We start from the raw sequence: 20,673 nt of genomic DNA, 5'->3' as shown, positions 1-20,673 counted from the left end.
TCTTTAAATTTATCACTTATTACAGCATTAAATTGATTATTAGAAACAGGGGAACCTTTCACTATGGGTAAATTTAAAATAATATTGGGAGAAAACACAAGGGAGGAAAAAGAAGCTTCAAATAGCGGATTAATTGAAAATTGGGCCACAGGACATGGAAGAGAAACTATCTTTTGATAGCTCTTCACAACACAAGGTAAATTCTTATGTGTCCAATAACTGCTGGTTGAAAATTGTGAAAGAGAAAACAGCTTATTAATAAGAGGGTGACGAGACCACTGGTATACCTTAAATATAAACCTGTCCGACAAATATTGTCGGCGTAGGGACAAAGGAGGCTCCGCACATTCCACTTGAAGCGCATTAATAGGGGAAGACTTCATTGCACCTATGACTATCCGTAAACATTTTGCCTGCAGTTTATCACACATTTTTAAACTAGATTTGCTACATGGCTCCAATAAAAAGGACGCATAATCCAAGTGGCTACGAATTAAAGCATTGTACATTAACCTTTGGACGTATGGGTGAGAACCCCACCAAACTCCTGATAATGATCGAAGGATATTTAAATTTCTTTCCGCCTTTTTTAAACAATTATTAATATGACTTGTACCAGACAATTTCGAATCCAAATGAAGGCCTAAATATTTAACAGAATCCTTAACTGGAAAAACTTGGTTACTGTAAACTACAGAAATATCTGGGATATACTTAGCTCTCGAGAAAACAACGACAGAGCTTTTTTCTATGGAAATTGAGAGACCATGATTCTCCAGCCAGTCGCTTAAGTAGGACACTGCAGAATTTAGTCGATTACAACCTAGAATAATATCCTTACAGATAATATATAGAGCCAAATCATCAGCATACTGGAGAATATTACAAAAGCAGCTTACAGAGCTTTCAAGGTCACAGGTATAGATATTGTATAGAAGTGGGCTAAGGACAGAACCTTGAGGAAGACCTTTCCAAACATACCTTGGAGGGACGGATATATTCTTATATTGTACCTTAACAGTCCTAGACGATAGATAGTTACAAATATAATTAACAATTTTTCTTGATACACCTAATCTGAGTAATTTATGCCTAAGAACGGGGAGGAGAACATTATCATAAGCTGACTGTATGTCTAAAAAGACACCCACCACTGCCTCATTTTTAGAAAATGCCAAACGGACATCGGTCACAAAAGTTGCCAGACAGTCTGCAGTACTTAAGTTTTTCCGAAAGCCAAACTGATTATGTGGAAGAATATTTTTACCCTCCACAAACCATTCCAATCTATTTTTAATGAGATGCTCCAAAATTTTCGAAAGGGTGCAGGACAAGGCAATAGGACGGTATGACGATGGGATACCGTCAGGTTTACCAGGTTTCAGAATTGGGATAATAACTTGAGTCTTCCACTCTTGTGGAGGAATACCTGTCTGAAATATTACATTGAGAGCCTCAAGAAGAATTTTTTGCGTTGTAGTTCCGCTTTTAACAATAAATGAGTACGGTATCCCATCAACACCGGGGGCAGAGTCCCTTAGGGCTTCCAATACCAACTGAAATTCCTCCCATGAAAATGGAGCATCTAGGTCACTAGTGACAGTACCAGAATTTTCATATACCATTAATTCCTCCTGTAGAGGGGCTGAAGGAGGAGCCAACCTTTCTGCAAAGGAATCAATCCAACACGAAGGGTCACTATTAGAATCCCGGATCTCACAAGAAAATGACCCTCGATATCTTTTTATTTTTTGCCACACCAGAGAAGGGTGAGATTGGGGGGATAAACTTTCACAAAAAAGTTGCCACCCAAGTCTTTTTTTCTTAGAGAAAAGTCTCTTAGCCTGAGCAGCAATATTTTTATACGTAAGAAAGTTTGACATAGTCATTGATAATGAGTAGGCTCGTTCTGCCTCCTTTCTTTTTTTACAGATCTCTGTACACTCCGCATCCCACCAAGGAGGAGACGGCATTCTAAATGGACCAAGCTTTTTGACGGGGAAAGATTTTTCAGCGCTTCGTAATAAAGCCAACTTAAAGGACGGGTAAATATCATAAATGTTATCCGTTGTATTGTCGCAGTCGACTGGTTATAAAACCATTCAATCAAACAGCTAGGCCCTTTGACTGAGCAACGCCATTCAATCACACGGCTATACGTCGTTTAGCTGATTTGTTGACTGCAACGTTCAACACTACGTGTGTGAGTTTACCGGAGGCCCAATCCCCTAACCCCTACCCTATTCCCTTCCATACTCAACTATTCCCTTTCCTTCCCTACCTTCCCCTATTCCCTCTTAAAAGGTCGGCAACGCACTTGCAGCTCTTCTGATGCTGCGAGTGTCCATGGGCGAAGGAAGTTGCTTTCTATCAGGTGACCCGTTTGCTCGTTTGCCCCCTTATTTCATTAAAAAAAAAATTCAGCTTGATAGCATTTGTATTTTTTTGTTATGCGCCTTCAAAGTTGGATATTCAAGTCGATTTTTTTTCAATTAAATTTCTTAATATTTGTATATAATTCGATAACTTATGCAATTAAAAGCAACTTTTATTATGAAACCATTTTCATAAACGCAATATTTAATATACCTGTCGAACAAAGTTGTTTCCCGATGCGTACAAACTACGAAAGACTGACGTCATACTTTCGTAGCACTTTGTATGGAGCGTTTCGGGCAGGTCTTTTTTATGAGATATTTGAATTGTCATATCTTGGTGAATTTTTAAGCTATCAGAGTCATTCTTTCAACGGTGTTTCTATTTTTTAAGTGTCTTTCAATTACCGATAAGAAAAATAGTCATCATGCCTATTTACATAAGCGTAATGACAACAAGCAGATTAGTTACTTATTGTATATGTATTTACGTTAGTTGTCGCCATATTGTAAACAAAACGCACCTAGCGCTGCGTTGTTGAGCGCTGAACTAATTCAATCAAACGGCGGCTTTTGAATCAGCTGTAGTGTTGAACGTTTTGAGCGACTTAAATATTCAATTAAAGACGTGTGATTGAATGGCATTGTTCAGTCAAAGGGCTAGCTGTTTGATTGAACGGCTATTTAAACCAGTTGGCTGCGACATAGTCACCAACACAACCCAGAGTACATTATCTTATTACAATCACAGTAAGGTCTTAAAAGTGATACATCAGAATAGTTAGGAATTTATAATTTAAAGTCAAAGCAAGGCAATTTATTTTAGTAGTTACCTCATTTTCTTCAGAGTCATATTCTACAATCTTGTCGACATCTTCTTCGATTTCAGACTCTTCTTCGTCTTCTTCACCTTCTTCATCATCTTCGTCATCTGTAAGTTATTATTACATACATTATTACTTTTTATTAATTTGCCGCCGTACTCAGAGACATTTAATTATGATTAAGCTTCAATTTAATGAAGAGTTTGACACATAATGTATGAGGCCTATGTCAAAATTTTGAATTACATAATTACTTTTAAGTAATTAATGTTCCACTCTGAATGCGGCAGTTAGGTAATTATGTTAATTCAGTTATGAAGTAACTTCATGCCTAATTTCATTAAATCGGTCCAGCCGCCAGCGGTTATAACCGTGAAAATGTAACAGTCAGACAATCAGAAAATCACACTTTCGCATTTTAAATATTATTATGAATACATATTGGTGCAAGGGTACCTGAAATTTGAAGAGCCCGCTTCTCAGGTTTTCTCTTCTTCAATTTCTTCTTTTTCTCTTTGTTAGCTTCTTCACCGTCTTCATCATCTGAATCTATAATAAACCTCTTCTTTACTTGACTTTCCTGTTTCGCGCCAAAGAACCTATTTGTTGTTTCTACTTCTGGCTCATTTAGTTCATCGAGAATGGATTTCAATAAGTTGCCATCTTCAACAGGTTTACTTTCTTCGCTCTCACCATTTATTCTTTCATTACTTTCTAATGTTTTTTTATTTGATACATCAGTTAAATTATCTTTTGGTTGTTGTTTTTCTTCTGTTTTATTTAATTCGTCATTTTCTGTCGTACTTGACGCATCCTGGGAAGTAATTTTATTAGCCTCCGAAGCAAGGATCATAGGCTCTTCTAAATTATTTTGGTAATCCTGTGTTTGTGTTACGAATGGATTGTCATAAAACTTTCCAGTACATAGAGCGGCTATATCGTCACCAATTTCTTGAGATTGAGAGCTCAGGGGTTGAGACAATAGTAAGTCTTGAGTCAAGCTTCCAGTACTTTTCTTATTGAATTTGTCGAATGTAGACTATAAGAATACAATGAAACTGTTGTTTACTTTGTAAATAACTTTCGCAATTAATTTAGGTAACTTAAATTAATTATTTTTTAAATAATACTCGTTTATTAATCAGTACGCCAAAAATTAATTCACCCTTTCTAATAAACTATATTAGAAAAGATGAATAGGGATGATGACAAGGTCAAAGATTAGCGAATTTTGTTAATAAAATAAAGAAATCACGGTAAAAAATAAGTGTTCCAAAAATTACAGCTTGATAGCATTTGTATTTTTTTTGTTATGCGCCTTCAAAGTTGGATATTCAAGTCGAATTTTTTTTCAATTAAATTTCTTAATATTTATATACAATTCGATAACTAATGCAATTAAAAGCAACTTTTGTTATGAAACCACTTTTATAAACGCAATATTTAATATACCTGTCGAACAAAGTTGTCTCCCGATGCGTACAAACTACGAAAGACTGACGTCATACTTTCGTAGCACTTTGTATGGAGCGTTTCGGGCAGGTCTTTTTTATGAGATATTTGAATTGTCATATCTTGGTGAATTTTTAAGCTATCAGAGTCATTCTTTCAGCGATGTTTCTATTTTTTAAGTATCTTTCAATAATTACCGATAAGAAAAAAAAAATAGTCATCATGCCTATTCATTTTAGTACAACCTTATTTTCCTGTTCTGAGAGTACAACAGTCTTTTTTATTACTCACCTCATCAATGGATTGCGTTACTGAAATTGTTCCATCTGCGAGCTGTTTATCCTTCTTATTCAAAGCAACTGTAGAATCCAATATTGAGAATGTTTGTGATCCCAAATCAGCAGTACATGGTATGTCACAAGATGTCTTAGTATCTTGAGTATTGCTTATACTTTTAACCAGAGATTCTTGGGTTGCAAAGATATCGTCAGAAATTGATCTGTTTAATTGAGCAGGTTGTATTTCCTCATCTACAAAAAATAAATAGAAATTTATTCTGTAAGAATGCGAAAATTATGTTTATATCATTTTAAAATTTACTCTTTTCAGTAACCCGAAATAAAATTTTACCTTGAACCTCGTTTCCATTTTTTATAGCCGGCGTATCTTCGTGACTTTCAGTAGCTTCTGCATGTGCCGCCTGCTTTTCATTACTTACTTCATCATCAGAATCCTCAAAGGCTTTAAGGATTCTTCCTTTCTTTGGTTTGTTGGATGTTTCTTCATCTGATTCAGACGAGCTTTCTTCGCTGGAGCTATTACTACTATCATTTTCATTAGCATCTTCATCCTGTTCATCATCATTATCCGGCACCTCTGCAACATTATCATCCTCTTCATTAGATTCTTCTGCTTCATCGTCAATCATCGGATTGCTCTTCCTAGGAGCATCTTTCATTTCAACATCATCTTCAACTAAGTCTTCCTCTTCGCTACTCGAACTCTCTTTTATTTCTTCTTCATTTAGTTTAGCCTCTATCTTTTCGATGTCATCCTCTGGCTCAAGTGTCATTTCAGATTTTAATTGTTTCTCTTCCTCGAGGCGCTTTTCCCATTCCAGAGACCTCTGTGCGGCGATTTGTTCTTCGAGTTCGTGTTTCAATTTAAGATGTTGCAGTCCTGGTTTATGCCTGTAATTAAATAAACAAAAAAAATGATTTATAGTTATTATTGTTACTTCAGAATTAGTGGATACGTGTGGTAATTAGAAACCATATTTAAACTTACTTTTGAAGCCTATTTTTTTCCATCTCTTCAGCAGTTTTAAGTTTAGAAAAATACGTAAACCTTTCTTTTAACAAGTCTACACCAGTGAGAACTGTAGATTGGTCATCACTTTCTAAATTAATGAACATTCCTGGTGATCCTGTTAATGTAGGTTTCAATATAGGTATAGTAGGCATTGTTGTTGTAGTTGGTTTTGAAGTGTTCAGGTTTACATTATCTGAAACAGAACATATTATGACGTGTGTACCTACTTTAGAACAAAGTTAATTTTATGTCATTTTAATAGAATTATAACTTTTTAGTTTACCTTTTATTATTTCAGCATTTTCAATTATAGTGTCAATATCGTCTATGTTGAAGTCATCATTATCATCATCTGAGAAATATTTGTGTTTCTCTTTTTCCTCTATATAATTGTTAGTCGTATCAATAACATCCATAATATTGTCTTTATTAACATTGTTTTCTTTATTATTTTCAATTTCTGATAAAATGTTTTCTGAATCAAATTGTAATGAAATTGCTTGACTGTCCAAGTTTGATGAATTTTGACATAGAGCTTCAGAGTTGTTCATAACTTTTGCAATAGCTTCATCACTTGTGTCTGGTTTATCACATGTTTGGTCAACAGAGTTATTTTCAGCATGCCTTTTATATTGTAAATCTTCAGCAACATTCTCTGTACTACTGTCCAAATATTTCAAAGAAATTTCTTCATTGTCCTGGTTTGACGAGTTGAGAGCTGACAGATCTGCATTAACACTAGATTCTTTGATTTTATTACCATCCTCTTGAATTCTCCCAGCAATTTCTGACTCTGAGTCATGCTTCTCATCATGTATTACTTCACTTTGAGCTTCATCATGTGTTTTGTCACTTATTTTATTCTCTTCTTGAGTTTTTTCGTCTACCTTTTCCACAGAAACATCATGATTTGCACTAGAAATGTTGGATTCTTGAATAACTGTATCATAGAGATCATCAGAAGTTTTGTCCAGTTCTTGTTTATTATTATCGACTATATTTTCAGCCTCTTGAGTGTTATTAGTTTTGTCTAGAGAATCTTCTACAACTGCTTCTTCTTCACTGTCACTTTTACATAGTTCTATGATTTCTTTTTGTCTTTCTTCAAGTAATTTCCTGAAAGTACAAAATGTTTAATTTCTTATCAAGATATTGCATGCATAATAGCATACAGTAAAATTTATTTGGGAAATCTTATTTTGACAATGAACTTAGGTTTAACTTACACATATTCAGCTAATTGTTCATTACTCATTTTAATGGGCATTACTTTTCCATCAGATGTAAGAGCAGGTCTCTTTCTTTTCATGATATCTTGAAGCGACAAAGCCCTTGGTTTATGATAAGGCAGAGAAACATCTTTTTCCCTTAGCATACGGTTTGATTCACTTTTAATCTTTTGCATATTCTCCATAGCTTGTTTTGCTGACATCTAAAAGGGATTATCAGTTTATCACACATATTATATTCTTTATTACATTGTATAAAAATTCCATGATTATAATTTAAATAAAAAGTTTTTTTAGTATACATAAGCCTATGACAAATTAAGCGTCTCCCTGACAGATGCGGCCGGCGGTTGCGGTGGCGGTCAGTTGGATGACTGAGAGTTCTAGGGACGACACAGACACACGCAGCCACGCAGCCAAGTCATCCAACTGACCGCCACCGCAGGCCGCATCTGTCTGGGAGACGCTTTATAAGTTTGAATTGAATATGATCTTAAAATTCAGAAATAGCTATAATAATTATGTACATTGCTCCTAGACTAAGGTCACTCTTGAATTTTGTCTTTCAAGCGTAGATATCATAAAAAAATATTTAAGGACATTGTGGCGGTACCATAAAGTTAATATACCTAGAGGAATAGACAAACAAAGGCCTGAGCAAGAGATATGTCACTATCAGTACTTACTTTAGGTTGTATTTCTATGGCTGACTTTAAGGCTTTAGGCTTTATTTTCTTTTGGTGCTTTATCAGGTCCAACTTTTTATCAACATCTTCATCAGATGTGTCAGCATCACAAATTGATGAAAGGGCATTCTTCTTTTTAATTATTTTCTGAAAATATAAAACAAATTAAAGTAAAATCCGTAGGCCAGGGGTTGCCAAAGTGTGTCCCGTGGTAAGGCAAGAGGGGCGCTGGGAGTCGTCTTCCATCATTATCCGAAACCACAAATATTATAAAATTTAATAATACTGAGCCGCAGGCTGAAAAAGATTGGGAATCCCTGCTGTAGGCTATTATAATGTAATAGAAAAGGTGGTGGTGAAAATATTAATAATCTTGTGGCGGTACCCACAATTCGCCTAACATTCCTGCATCGCGCTATCGAAGTTTCGTAGAACGGCAAGATATATACAACGTCTGAAATGACGTCAGTGGGCTTCGGCCTGACCAAGCATGCTATCTCGCTCGGTCGGAAGATCTTCCTTTTCGGCCGCCACTAACAATGTTAAAATCTTTTGATTCTGGCTTCACCCACCCAAAAGCAGGGAATATAAAATCAAAGCAAAAAAAATAAGAGTCTTAATACTTCGATCGCAGATTCCAGGAAATGCTTTTGTATTCTATTGTTGTCGCGATCACCGGTGCTCATATGGGGCTTGAAGAATTAGTTTTATATACAAAATAAGCCCCTTAATACATTTGTTTATAAATATTCTGCTTGGTATTCAAACAGTCTTTCAACTTGGAACTTCTAACATACCAATTCATTTAAACAGTTTCCATGTTACAGAGTTTAAAACATCCAAACATTAACTCTCATCATCACAACCACATATATTTAATACTTATAAATGTATAATATTATTAGGATATTTGTATATGTATATGTGAAAAAAACAATTATATAATAATGTGAGTTCAATACCTTTTTTATTTTAAGACATGACACTTCTTCATCTAATCGCTCATCACTTTCATCAGATATCTGTGTTCGGTGTTCTGAGTCCGAGCCCTCCACAGTATTTTTCACTTGTGAAGAACTAAGGGCTTTAAACTTATCATACAATTTCGTTTTCCTATTCTCTACTCTTGATGACTTATAAGTAGTAGTGGGTTGTTCTTGAGAATCACTATCGCTATTGCTCACACTTGTGATTCTAGATTTAGTTTTATTTTTAAGGGAGGACTTGTTTGTAGGATCTTCATCTTCTTCTTCAGAATTATTTTCAGAAGCATTATGTCGTCCTTGTGTATCAGTATCGCTGTTACTAATACTTCTGATTCTTGACGTTTTAGAAGAATCTTTCTTGTCAGTCGTATTGTTCGGTTCTTGGGAATCACTATCATTATCGCTCATCATTCTGATTCTTGTTTTGGTAACAAGTAGAGATTTTTTAGGATCTGCATTGTCGACATCACTGTCGCTATCTGTTACGTTTCTTTTGCGCTGGGTACGTCGTCGGACAACATCCTCGTCGTCACTGGAGTAAGTTTCTCCGAGAATTAGCCTATTCACATTTGAAATGTTGCTTTCGTCGTCCAAAAGTGGAGTAGGAGACACTTCCATTGTTATTGTTGTAGATTAATTAAACATACATTTTTCGTCGAATAGAAAATGTTGATAAATTAAGACTTTCGTATCTATTTAAGGAAATGAACAAGATATTTTGGAGATTATTGAATAATTATTTTATCACAAATAAAACGAAATTAAGTATTCGGTAACTTTCGTGCGTTCGTGAGCGACTTTTCGCGCCAAATTGCAAAACATTGATTGTCATTTGTCAAAGTCAAATTAGTATGTCAAGTGTCACTTAACCTTTTTTTTTTTCTTCTCATAATGGCACTTCGGCTATAACCATGGCCATTGCCCAGTGTCGAGTATATAATATTATGGCGGGAAAATAATATTCCTTAATACAATTTTCTATATTATCGTCATTCGTCAGGTCAGTCAGGTCTAAAGTCTAGTCAAAGTGTAAGTATAAAGTCAATACAGTCAAGAAGTCAAGTCGGTCGATTCAGTAAAGTGAATAGACGCTTTACTGAAACTTTCGATGGAGTTTTGGAGGGAACACAAAAGAGCACGTTTCTGGTTATTACATCACTTTCCTACACTTGTGCACGATAACAAATATCTAATGGTTAATATCCTACCAATATTACACATTAAAAACCCAGATAACACAATTTTAGAAAAATGATATAAAAACACAACATCACTCTTTCACATACCCGGCAAAACTACCACTTTATCCTTGCTTTAAATCCAACATTTTTTTTATGAAAAAAGAAGGCAACGCGAAGGATGCGAAAAGATTAATCTGGGGGCACGGTAGTGCCCCAGCCAAGCTTTTTAGCAAAGGCATAATAATAATTATAAAATATGTGATTGGTGAGTGGTGACCCTATTAATTTCTTCTCACTATCCAGTGATAGCGACTGGTGACTCATCAGTCGTTATCACTCAATAGTAATTGAGACGGGCCCTGGCCCCTGATTCTAAATGCATAATTCCGACTCGGTTTCGGAAAGGGGTAGGTGTGAAGATTGAAGATTTTGGCCGACCTACTGTCCGCTATTGTGTTTCTTCGCGTTCACGAATATTTTGACAAATGACCGGACGGTAAAGTTTCCGAATCCATGTCGAACGGGAATGGTGAATGGCCCTGCTAGCCTACCAGCAAAATAACGGTTATAATTGAATATGCAATTTCGAAAAGGGCACATATCTGTAAACTTAGAATGTTCAGGAACTAAAAAAAACTAAATATTTTCCAAACCATGTATTATATTCTAAAAGTAGTTATTGAGTAACATTTTGGTATTAATTTGCTTTCAAAAATGATTCAAATGATTTATTTTAATATTGATTTAAATTTGTTATTAGATATTTAATAATTGTGAGATGTGCCCTTTTCGAAATTAGGACTAATTGGGTACAATAAATGAAACAAAAAAATCATAAGAAACTTGTGTATCTTTTATTTTAAGCATCTTAAATCAAACATATTATTAAAATTAGACATGCGTAACACGCTTTTATTAGAAATCTTCTTCTGCAGCTTCTCTTTCAGTAGTTGTAGGCCAATGTAAGATTTCTTCATAAAAATCTATAAATTCAGCCGGTATGTATTGCTTCACCTTTGAAATGTCTGCAATCTTTAGATGGTTTATAGGTACTTTACCACTATATGCTGAATTTGTTTGGTTACGCAAGTTACTACAAGTACCCTTTACTTTTGAAAGATTATATACTTCTTGAGAAATGTCACTATCTATATAGCTTTTTGCGAGTACTTCACCAGGTTTTCTTGGGTCAAAAACAAACTCGTAATAAGTCGATACTTGAAAAGTAACTTTTTGACTTTTAGGTACATTTTTTCCGTAACTTCTCACTGATAAAGGTTTGGCTTTAAAATTTATCTGAGCCCATTTCTTGAAATCTATAATGTCTTCCGTATTGACTTTTTCAACGTTAAATTTCTCCGTGTTGGGGGGCAACATTTTTGGGGGCATCTGAAATAATATTGGTCAACAATAACTTAAATCAATAAAAAAAAAAACAAAACAAACATGAAACTGATTAATATCATTAAAATCATTACGAACGTCGTAAAATAATCTAGGCTATCGTTTTAAATTAATACAAATAATATGAAACTATGTGGGTACCTATATTACCGGCAACTTGCTCCTGTTTGTCGTCCTGGTACTCGTCTCCCTTTGTGGTTAATATGTGGTAAACCTTTAATTTTGGAAGTTCTGATTTCATTCTGATTTCATTCTACAACATGTTTATAGTTCTCTTGATTTCTTACTACTCTTTTCTTTTTTTTTTTCGGAATTTCATTATCGGAATCAGAAGAACTTATTGTGTGCGCTTATAATATCACTAATGACCGTGTTAATTATCCACTATCAATACAATGACTGATGCAATATTTACTTGCATTACAATTTACACCATACTTACTAACGAAAGAGACAGATATATTTTGCTTCAACGTTCGTATTTTTAATTCAATAAGTTCGAAAAGGGCACATCTCTGGGAGTTGTGACCTTTTCGAAATTGTTTCTGTACTGACTATGACATTGCTAGTCGAAAGAATAACAGAGATGTGCTCTTTTCGATCATAATGGATGAAGGCAAGCATTTACACCACATTTATGAAAAAAAACCTATTAGGCAAAAAATGCGACATGTGCCCTTTTCGAAATTGCACATTCAATTATAATAAATATCTCTGATTATATATAACTTATTTAAAACTTGATTGGATAACAATTATTTTCATCTTTGTACTTATTAATAATTTAAAAAAAAAGTGTCAACAATGACATTTCATATTGTCAAATGTCACCTGCCACTTGGCAAATATCCGTTGTGTTTAATTTGCGGTCCTAAGAAGAAGAATTTGCACATTTTGGTTTTTAAACTTCTTACATTATTTTAATACATTTATATAAAATGAATAATACTGAACTAAAGGAACAAATTCAAGTTGATTTAAATATAGGAGACCAACTGACGACAATATCCTGTGGACATATTGTAAATGAAATGATAAAGTTTATCGCTTATCAAAGGTTGCAAATTCCATACACATATCAATGGTTAAAACAACTTGTAAATAAGAGGAAAGACTCCGACTGTAAGATAAAGGAGAGTTTACAGTCTGAACGACATTTTCACGTAGCTTCCACAGCCCTTTCTAATTTAGATTTTATACTTAAGGTAAGTAAATTTTAAGAATGTGTCAAAAAGTTACTGAATAAAATTTAGAATAATAAGTTTACTACAGGCATGCTCAAACCGAAAAGTATGAAATAAAGTTGAATTTTCAGGGTTTATCGAAAGAAATTCAAGGTGCCAATTTGCCTGAAGAGATATGCATAGCTCTTGGAGCTACGCCAGTTACTTGCAAAGAAATGTACCGGCTCATTTTGCCTGAAGTGTGCCATAAACCGCAGTGTCAATCGGAGCATATTGCAAATGATCAAAAAATTCAAAGAAATGTGTTTAGGTAATATAGAATTCATGTGATACATATTTGTTATTGCTATGTATGACACAAACTGAACATCCACTAAAATATGTCTATTTTATTTTTTCTATACAGCAAATTAACATGTAAACTCTTTCAGGTTGTTGGCCACATCGGAAGAACTGGGTAAAGTCTTTTTTGAGTCTATAGCACCAACTAACATGTACATATTTATAAAAAAGAAAGTTTTAAATAACCAAGAAGTAGTATGTAGTGACGATTTTATATTTTTACGTGGTTATAGAGTACCTAACAAGTGTAAAGTTGTCAACATTGATTTTAAGAGTAAAAGCAATGTTAAAGTTACGTGTTGTAATAACTTTGATGTATTTGGTGATATCAGTGAAGCTTTGGATCAAATGAGCATCATCAATGACAAAAAGACTTTTGAAAATTGTGAATTTGAATCTACTGATGATTCCAAATGGTTTCAATCCAGTTATGTCATGAAAGGGTTTAAAGATTGCTTTGTTAATGGCAGTTCTGTGACAAATTCATGGACCTAAATAAAATAGCTTCATGCAACTTTATATGAAATTAACTAATTGATCAACATAAATGATACATAATTATTATTATTATGCATTTTTTTTATTAGTCAAATATACAAATGTTAATTGTTTTAAGAATTCCTTTGTCATAGACTTTGTACAAGTTAATGTATTTGCACTGATTGTCTTTTTTTAATTTTTGACTGTCCATGTGTCTGTCCTTTGAACATGGATTCTTGGAAATGCTATTGTATTCTATTGTTGTCGCGATCACCAGTCTTATGGGGCTTGAAGGATTAAGATCAGATATTTTATATAAAGAATGTTAGTGTTAAGCTTGCTCAATGTGGTAGTAGAATAGTTATTATTAATAAGAAATGTTAGTTACAATTTTACACCATTTATTTCTGCTGCTTTTCCATCACTGAAAATTGCTCTATCTCTGTTTAATATGCATACTTTTTTTAGGTTTAAATCAGCTGGTCTCGTTGTACAATTTTGCCATTTGTCACATAATTTGTAAGCTTTGTTAAACTCATTGATCAAGTTGTTTCTTCCACCATTTGGTCCTACTGTATAGTCACATTTTATAAACTTTGTTATCATATCCTTGAGGCAACATTCCAGAAGCTCGTAGTATTCCAGCCAGTAATTTTCTGGGAGCTGCTTCAATTTTACTTTGAGTGATTCAGTGATGATTCCAGTGACTAATATGTCATCTATCCAGAAGTAATTTTGATGTTTAGCTTCGGCGCATATTCTAGCTGCTAGAGAAGTATGCATTATGTAGTACCATCCTGATAAATAGGGTGGGTATGTTTGTCTCGAATATTCTTCATAAGTTACATACCACTTGTTCTGCTTACTTCTTCTCGGTTTAGTATTATTTAGTATGTAACCGATGAGCAACTGATTATCTGTTCTCGGAAGTTGAGAGATATATTTGTAACTTGTGTCTATGTTAAACACAGTATCATCATCAACTTTCAAAATAAAAGGGGTTTTACTGCAGTGAGTTGCAGCCCAGTTGAGTCCCATGAGATGTTTATGCGTCAGGTTCCTATAGTTTTCATAAAAATCTCCTTGTAGTATGTCATCAAAAGTGTTGCTTTCATCCATTACAGCCTCTTGACTTATGTATCTGAAATGTTTCAATAGTCTTTTAAGACATTTATATAGCATAGTTTTTAATCAATGTTGCATTTACTATATTTTGTAGTTTACATTTTCAAATGTTATTTTCCTCAATTATGGTGTGTTTAGGGCTAAAGATATTTTTTGAGTTAAGACAAAATAGGAATTCATTAAAATAGAACAATTTATAATTACTTTTCATTTTGTGGTATTCTGCCTAGTAAAAATACTCTTGTTATGTTAAAGTTTTGTAGATCATCTGCTGATATTGTTTGTCGATGTGCACTCCTCAGTTCTACATGCCCAATGTATGACGTTACTAAAATTATAAATAATGTTGACTCTGAAACATACAAGATTTTCTCAAAGTTTTCTCTAAGCAAAACAAAATTATTATATATTTAAAAAAGATGCACTTACCACTGCATATTATATTTTTTGGTTGTAGTATTGTATTGAATATGTAATAATTTGTATTGATATTATTATTAACTGGTACTAAGCTAGCTGTATTGTGCTCCAAGGATGCATTGTAATAGACCCATACAACTAGAGTAAGTAATGCAATTGATAAGCACATTAAAGTTTTTTTGGGCATTTTGGTATTTAATTTGTGGTCCTAGTTAATCCGTACCTACAGTCTACTGTTTATTTCATCTAAGGTTCACATTATTACAATTTACAATATATATTTTTATTAATTTATCTAAGCCTTTGGTAGTAGTCTTAGAGTATTTTTAAGATAAGATCTACTTTCACTTCGTTTTCTTGTCATAAGTTATAAGAGTGATCGAGTTTGTCTTCTTACGCTAATTTCTCACACAATGGTAGCTCTGTTTTTAATCATTTTTCACAATATTGTGTGAAAACTAGATCATTTTGTTAAGTTCACGAGATTCCACTGTAACTTGGACGTTTTATAAATGAGAGTGATTACTGAATTATTCATTTTAATTGTTACTTAAAACTGATAATCAACACTATTAGTAAATGCCGTTTGTAGAAACTTATTTTTATTAATAAATTAAATAAGTAATATAACTAAAGAAATTTCTATACATTGTACAAAAAGTAGGCACCGTAAATCGTAATTGAGTTTTGAAAAGAAAATTGACACTTGACAGTGACAGAACAACAAAAGTAACAATCTGTCATTTTTAGGGCTCCGTAGCCAAATGGCAAAAAACGGAACCGTCGTCTGATGTCTGTCTGTCTGTCCGTCCGTCACAGCCACTTCTCCGAAACTATAAGAGCTACGAAAAATAAAAACTAAGGAATAGTAACTCCGTCAAAAAACATGCTCCAAAATATATGTGAAAAAAAAAGTGTGCCTTAGGTACACATTTCAATGATACATTTGCAAGTTGCAACATTTCTAGGTGGCCTTGAGCGGTATGAGACTGACGTGAAATGACAGTTCGAAAGGAACCTTTAAAACGGTAATAGTATGGGAGTTACGTTTCCTTAGTTTTTATTATTCGTAAGATCTATACTATTGAAACTTGGTAAGAAGATGTACCATTTTAAGATTTTGATACAAACATGGAAAAATTATTAAAAATAGGGGTCTTCATAAGTACGACTAAAACAAAAAAAAAATTTCATCTAACCTATGCGTGTGGGGTATGGTATCTATGGATAGTTCTTCAAAAGTCATATTGAAGTTTCTAATATAATTTTTTCCAACCTGAATAACTTGCGAGAGAGACTCTTCCAAAGTGGTAAAATGTGCCCCCCCCCCCTCTAACTTCTAAAGTAAGGGCATGATAAGTCTAAAAAATATTATATGATGTACATTACTATAAAAATTACTAACGAACATTGATTTGAACGAAATCTAACAAGTAGTTTTTTTTTATACGTCTTAAATGGTAAACCTTTTACTTTCATTAAATCAACTGAGATATAAAAATAAATCAAAAACCTTTTAATTTCATAAAAATAAACCTTATTGCTGCTGCGGAACCCTTCATGGGCGAATCCAACTCGCACTTGGCCGGTTTTTTTGTTTGTTTTTTTTTATCAGGCAGACTAAGGCGTAGATGAATGTCATCCAATAGCAAATTGCTATTAGCAATATACCCGGGAAGCAATGAATGAGGACAACTCACACCACAACTCACAAGTGCGTTGTCGGATTTTTATATAAAGTCCAATCAGTGAAGTAAGTTCACCTCGGAATTCGAGATACCCAGCTGTAAGTCTGTAAATATTTGTATATTGACACCCTAAATGTTGTCTCAAAACCTACATAATATGGTAGGGTGTGCGTAGTTGCGCACACCCTACCATATTAACACGTTCATTGCCACTACGATTTTTATGATGTCTTCTCGGATGCCGCCTACATTGTACGGATTTATTTTTAAATAAGAAGAAGAAGAAGTACATTGTACGGCGCGGGCGGATTCTATTGAAGGCGCATACACGGTACACCACTCGCTAGAGTAAAAATTTTCTTTGCGGTAGGCACACGGTAGGTAAGTACACAATATGCAAGCGCGCCAGTAACGCGCGCTTGCATGTGTACGTTTCATCCGGGGTTCTCGAAACGCGCGTTAGCAAAGCGCGCGCTTCAAAACGCCCAATGTACGTACCAGCTCTTAAGAGTAGGTAACTATGTTATATGTAATAATTTAAAGCTTGCAACCTTTGATGGCACATGAATCGAGCACATAATAATAATAATTAGTGTCCGACCGAAACTGATTTTTCAGCCAAAACCGAAACCGAAACCGAACTTTCGGCCTTACGCGCAGTTTCGGCTGAAACCGAAAACGAAACCGAAACTTGGTAAAACATTTTAACATAAATTACAACTTTTTAAACTAAAATAAAAGTACCACATTGAATTTTTTACTTTTTGCGACATTTCTTAAAATAAATACATATAATTATTCTTAAACTAGAGTATTATGTTCCCTAGAAACTTTTTTGTTCTATGTTCCGTTTTTTATACGATTCCAAGTAGGTGCGATTTAATCAACAAAGATATTGAACGCGCTTTTTTTGAAGAAAGAAATTGAAACCGGTTCTAAACGTTTTTAAAACTCAATTGCATTCCACCAACATAAACTCGCGTTCCCAGCAAATCCGATTTTTATCTTCTAAACGCCCAATATTCGAGTTTTAACTTCATATAACACATTTAACCCATCAAGCCCCATAAAAGCACCGGTGATCGCGACAACAATGGAAAGGCTATTGTGTCTCGATTTTCCACGATCGAAGTATGATCTGTCAGTGTAGTGTTATGTCTAATGACAGATCGAAAAATACTGACGAAAAAATTGTTAAGATGACAATTTTCACAGATGCGTTTGGTTAACTTATATTTTATGGTTTCTTGCTATTTTGTTACTAAAACAACGTCACAAGGTTCCAAGATTATAAAAACGTATAAAAATCATCGCGTGACGTAACGTAAACTTAGATTCATTAATCGCGATTAAAAGAAGAATGTAAATTATCTATTTGAAATAAAATGAGATTTACGTCGCTATATAAACGCGTTCATTGTTCAATGAGAACTTAGTTTAATAAAACGAAATTTAAGTGTGATTGGTGAAATTCCCCTTAATGTATTATAACGAAGGGTTACCCTAAGAAACAAGAGCAGAAGTTATTTCAAGTCATTTTATTTAGGTGCGATAAGAAATAGAACGCACAGTTTAGTGTACACTAAATCGGTTCTAAACGTATAACGCGTTTATAGCATCAAATTGCATTTTACTAACATATCGTTCACAGCAAATCCGAGTTTTATCTTCAAAACGTCCAATGTTGTACGGTTAAACTTAAAAAACATAAAAGCCGTTAAAGTCCTGTCAGTGTGCCATGGCGAATCAAAAATCATAGACGGAAAAAATTATGCGTTTAAGTAGTTAATGTATCGTTTTTTTCTTTTTTGTTGATAAAATAATGTAACTCTAGACTCTAAAATGATAAAACAATGTAAAATCATCGCGTGACGTCATATAAACTTAGATTTATTAATCTTGATCAAAATAAGATTATAAAATCCATTTGAAACAAAACGAGATTTACATTCCCGTAGGAACGCGTTTAATGAGAACTAAGTTTTATAAAACGAAGTTGTGTGATTGGTGAAATCCTCAATTAGACATTTACGACGTACCACTGAAAACACAATCAATTACAGTATATTATTTTTATGGGAAACATGGACACGACCGCGGTCGAAGTTCAAAACGAAATTACTAAGCAAACTTGCAGTTGACGTCACATTTTTTTGCTCCAGAAGGCGTTTTGCCACCTGAAAAATATACTGAGGGCCGCAATTAAAGCTTACGGGGAAGTGAGTTAGATAAGATTCTAGCAGGGTAATAATGGTCTAAGAGATTGCGTGTCCACAGTTAAAAGTTAATTTTAAATATTTAATTAAAAAAAAGCGCGTGGTAAAAGGAAAAGAGTTAGGCGAGATGATTTACTAGATAAATCTCGCAAGATATATCATAATATGTCCTAAATCTCACAGTCAAACAAAACTTCTTAAGTAAATAAAGTTCACACACAAATCACAATATTATAATAATTAGACATCGGATTATAGTATTATGCACGATCAAAGTGCCGAAATATGCATGCAAGTATGCACGAATGCACGATTAAATGGCCGAAATATGCACAAAATATGCACAATCATAAGTCACTTATTATTAAAATTTATTATTATTTTTGGAGCTTTCCGGTGGTGCCGTTAATAAAAGCGTGAATTTTTATAATTTCATCAAATCCAGGATTTTCATTTTTTATACAGCACCAATAATAATTTTCTACCAACATTTTCCGATTGCAATCTTAATGCCCATGGAAGTTTAATAAATCGGTAACTACTTAATTCAATTTTTTTACTAATGTTGCCAACTACAAAGAAAAATGTTTCTAGAAAGATATTATACCTATCGTGTGTATTGTAATTTGTAGGGATGGAGCCACATATTTTAAGTGTTTTGATCCATCGTACCTCTGTTTTGTGGCCTTAGTGTGAGTCATGATAGCTAGTTTGGAGACTACGAGGGCATAAAACTACAACGAAAAATTGCTAAAATATGCACTATCGCCTAAAAAGTACCATTAAATGCATTTGCATATGCAAGTATGCAAATGCATATAATCCGATGTCTAATTATACTTAATAATTTATCATAGCATTTACTAAATTGTTTATTTGGGAAACACTGTTAAAATAGCACGTTATTTACCAATAGTTATGTTATATGTTAAGTAGTTAAATAAGCGTGTGTTTGTCATAGAAATAAAATTCAGTAATATTATAATTTCTAATAATAAAAAAATAAGTTAAGACAATGTAATGAAAATAAAACGAAGTGCTAATTTGTGATTTATGACTAATCTGGAACACAATATAATCTCAAAACACGATTAAAAAGATGGTGGCGAACTGAGCAGGGGCCTCGCTGACAAGCAAGCACGAGTTAACTGCGAATTAGTAGAGGAGGGGAAGGTGCTAATTTTGTAGTCACTCGAAGCGTCATGGAGACCTAGTAGGTTTTTTTTTACATTAGGTAAAAGTAGTAAAAAAATAATAAGAGCGTTTTTTATTTTAGCGGTGGGTTCAGAAACTGCGCGGCCAACACACACACACACACACACACACACACACACACACACACACACACACACACACACACACACACACACACACACACACACACACACACACAGACAGACACACACACACACAGACAGAGAGAGAGAGAGAGAGAGAGAGAGAGAGAGACGCACACACACACACACACACACACACACACACACACACACACACAGACACACAGACACATACACACAGACACATACACACAGACACACACACACACACACACACACACAGACAAACACACACACACAAAGACACGTCTTAGTTAACAATTTATAAACGTACGATTATTGAATTCTATTTGTATTTTCTCTATGATAATATTATTTTGTATGTGCCCATGTGTGTGTGTGTGAATTTTAGTCAACCCCTACAACACAAGTGTTCTAAGGCCGGACAGCGGTATAAATAGTTAGTACTCAAGATGCATCTCGGTCTCAAGAC

At 34.0% G+C, this 20,673-nt stretch overlaps 3 protein-coding genes across 3 annotated transcripts in view; 1 reads left to right on the top strand and 2 right to left on the bottom strand.

Moving 5' to 3' along the window:
- Positions 1-9,655, bottom strand: part of LOC121725827 (claspin-like) — a 37,623-nt gene extending 27,968 nt beyond the window's left edge. Inside the window, exons 1-9 of the mRNA XM_042112938.1 lie at positions 8,840-9,655; positions 7,878-8,024; positions 7,189-7,394; positions 6,246-7,078; positions 5,939-6,155; positions 5,282-5,841; positions 4,943-5,181; positions 3,656-4,238; positions 3,209-3,297 (exon numbers count right to left, since the gene is read on the bottom strand). Of these exons, the coding sequence (XP_041968872.1) occupies positions 3,209-3,297; positions 3,656-4,238; positions 4,943-5,181; positions 5,282-5,841; positions 5,939-6,155; positions 6,246-7,078; positions 7,189-7,394; positions 7,878-8,024; positions 8,840-9,481 (3,516 nt within the window). The 5' untranslated portion in view covers positions 9,482-9,655. The remainder of the gene's footprint in view (positions 1-3,208; positions 3,298-3,655; positions 4,239-4,942; positions 5,182-5,281; positions 5,842-5,938; positions 6,156-6,245; positions 7,079-7,188; positions 7,395-7,877; positions 8,025-8,839) is intronic.
- Positions 9,656-12,336: 2,681 nt separating this feature from the next.
- LOC121726334 lies at positions 12,337-13,883 on the top strand. Its single transcript, XM_042113648.1, has 3 exons — positions 12,337-12,653; positions 12,764-12,942; positions 13,064-13,883. The coding sequence occupies exons 1-3, from the start codon at positions 12,387-12,389 to the stop codon at positions 13,467-13,469; spliced, it is 852 nt and encodes a 283-aa protein (XP_041969582.1). The 5' UTR covers positions 12,337-12,386; the 3' UTR covers positions 13,470-13,883.
- Positions 13,835-15,607, bottom strand: LOC121726333 (beta-1,3-galactosyltransferase 2-like). The gene is made up of 3 exons (XM_042113647.1): positions 15,009-15,607; positions 14,784-14,931; positions 13,835-14,595 (listed from the first exon to the last, which is right to left on the bottom strand). The coding sequence occupies exons 1-3, from the start codon at positions 15,184-15,186 to the stop codon at positions 13,839-13,841; spliced, it is 1,083 nt and encodes a 360-aa protein (XP_041969581.1). The 5' UTR covers positions 15,187-15,607; the 3' UTR covers positions 13,835-13,838.
- Positions 15,608-20,673: the final 5,066 nt, after the last annotated feature.

Source organism: Aricia agestis, chromosome 4 (genome assembly GCF_905147365.1).
Source record: "Aricia agestis chromosome 4, ilAriAges1.1, whole genome shotgun sequence".
NCBI lineage: Eukaryota > Metazoa > Arthropoda > Insecta > Lepidoptera > Lycaenidae > Aricia > Aricia agestis.
Note: the sequence above shows the minus strand (reverse complement) of the source record. Positions and strands in the feature narration are given on the sequence as shown.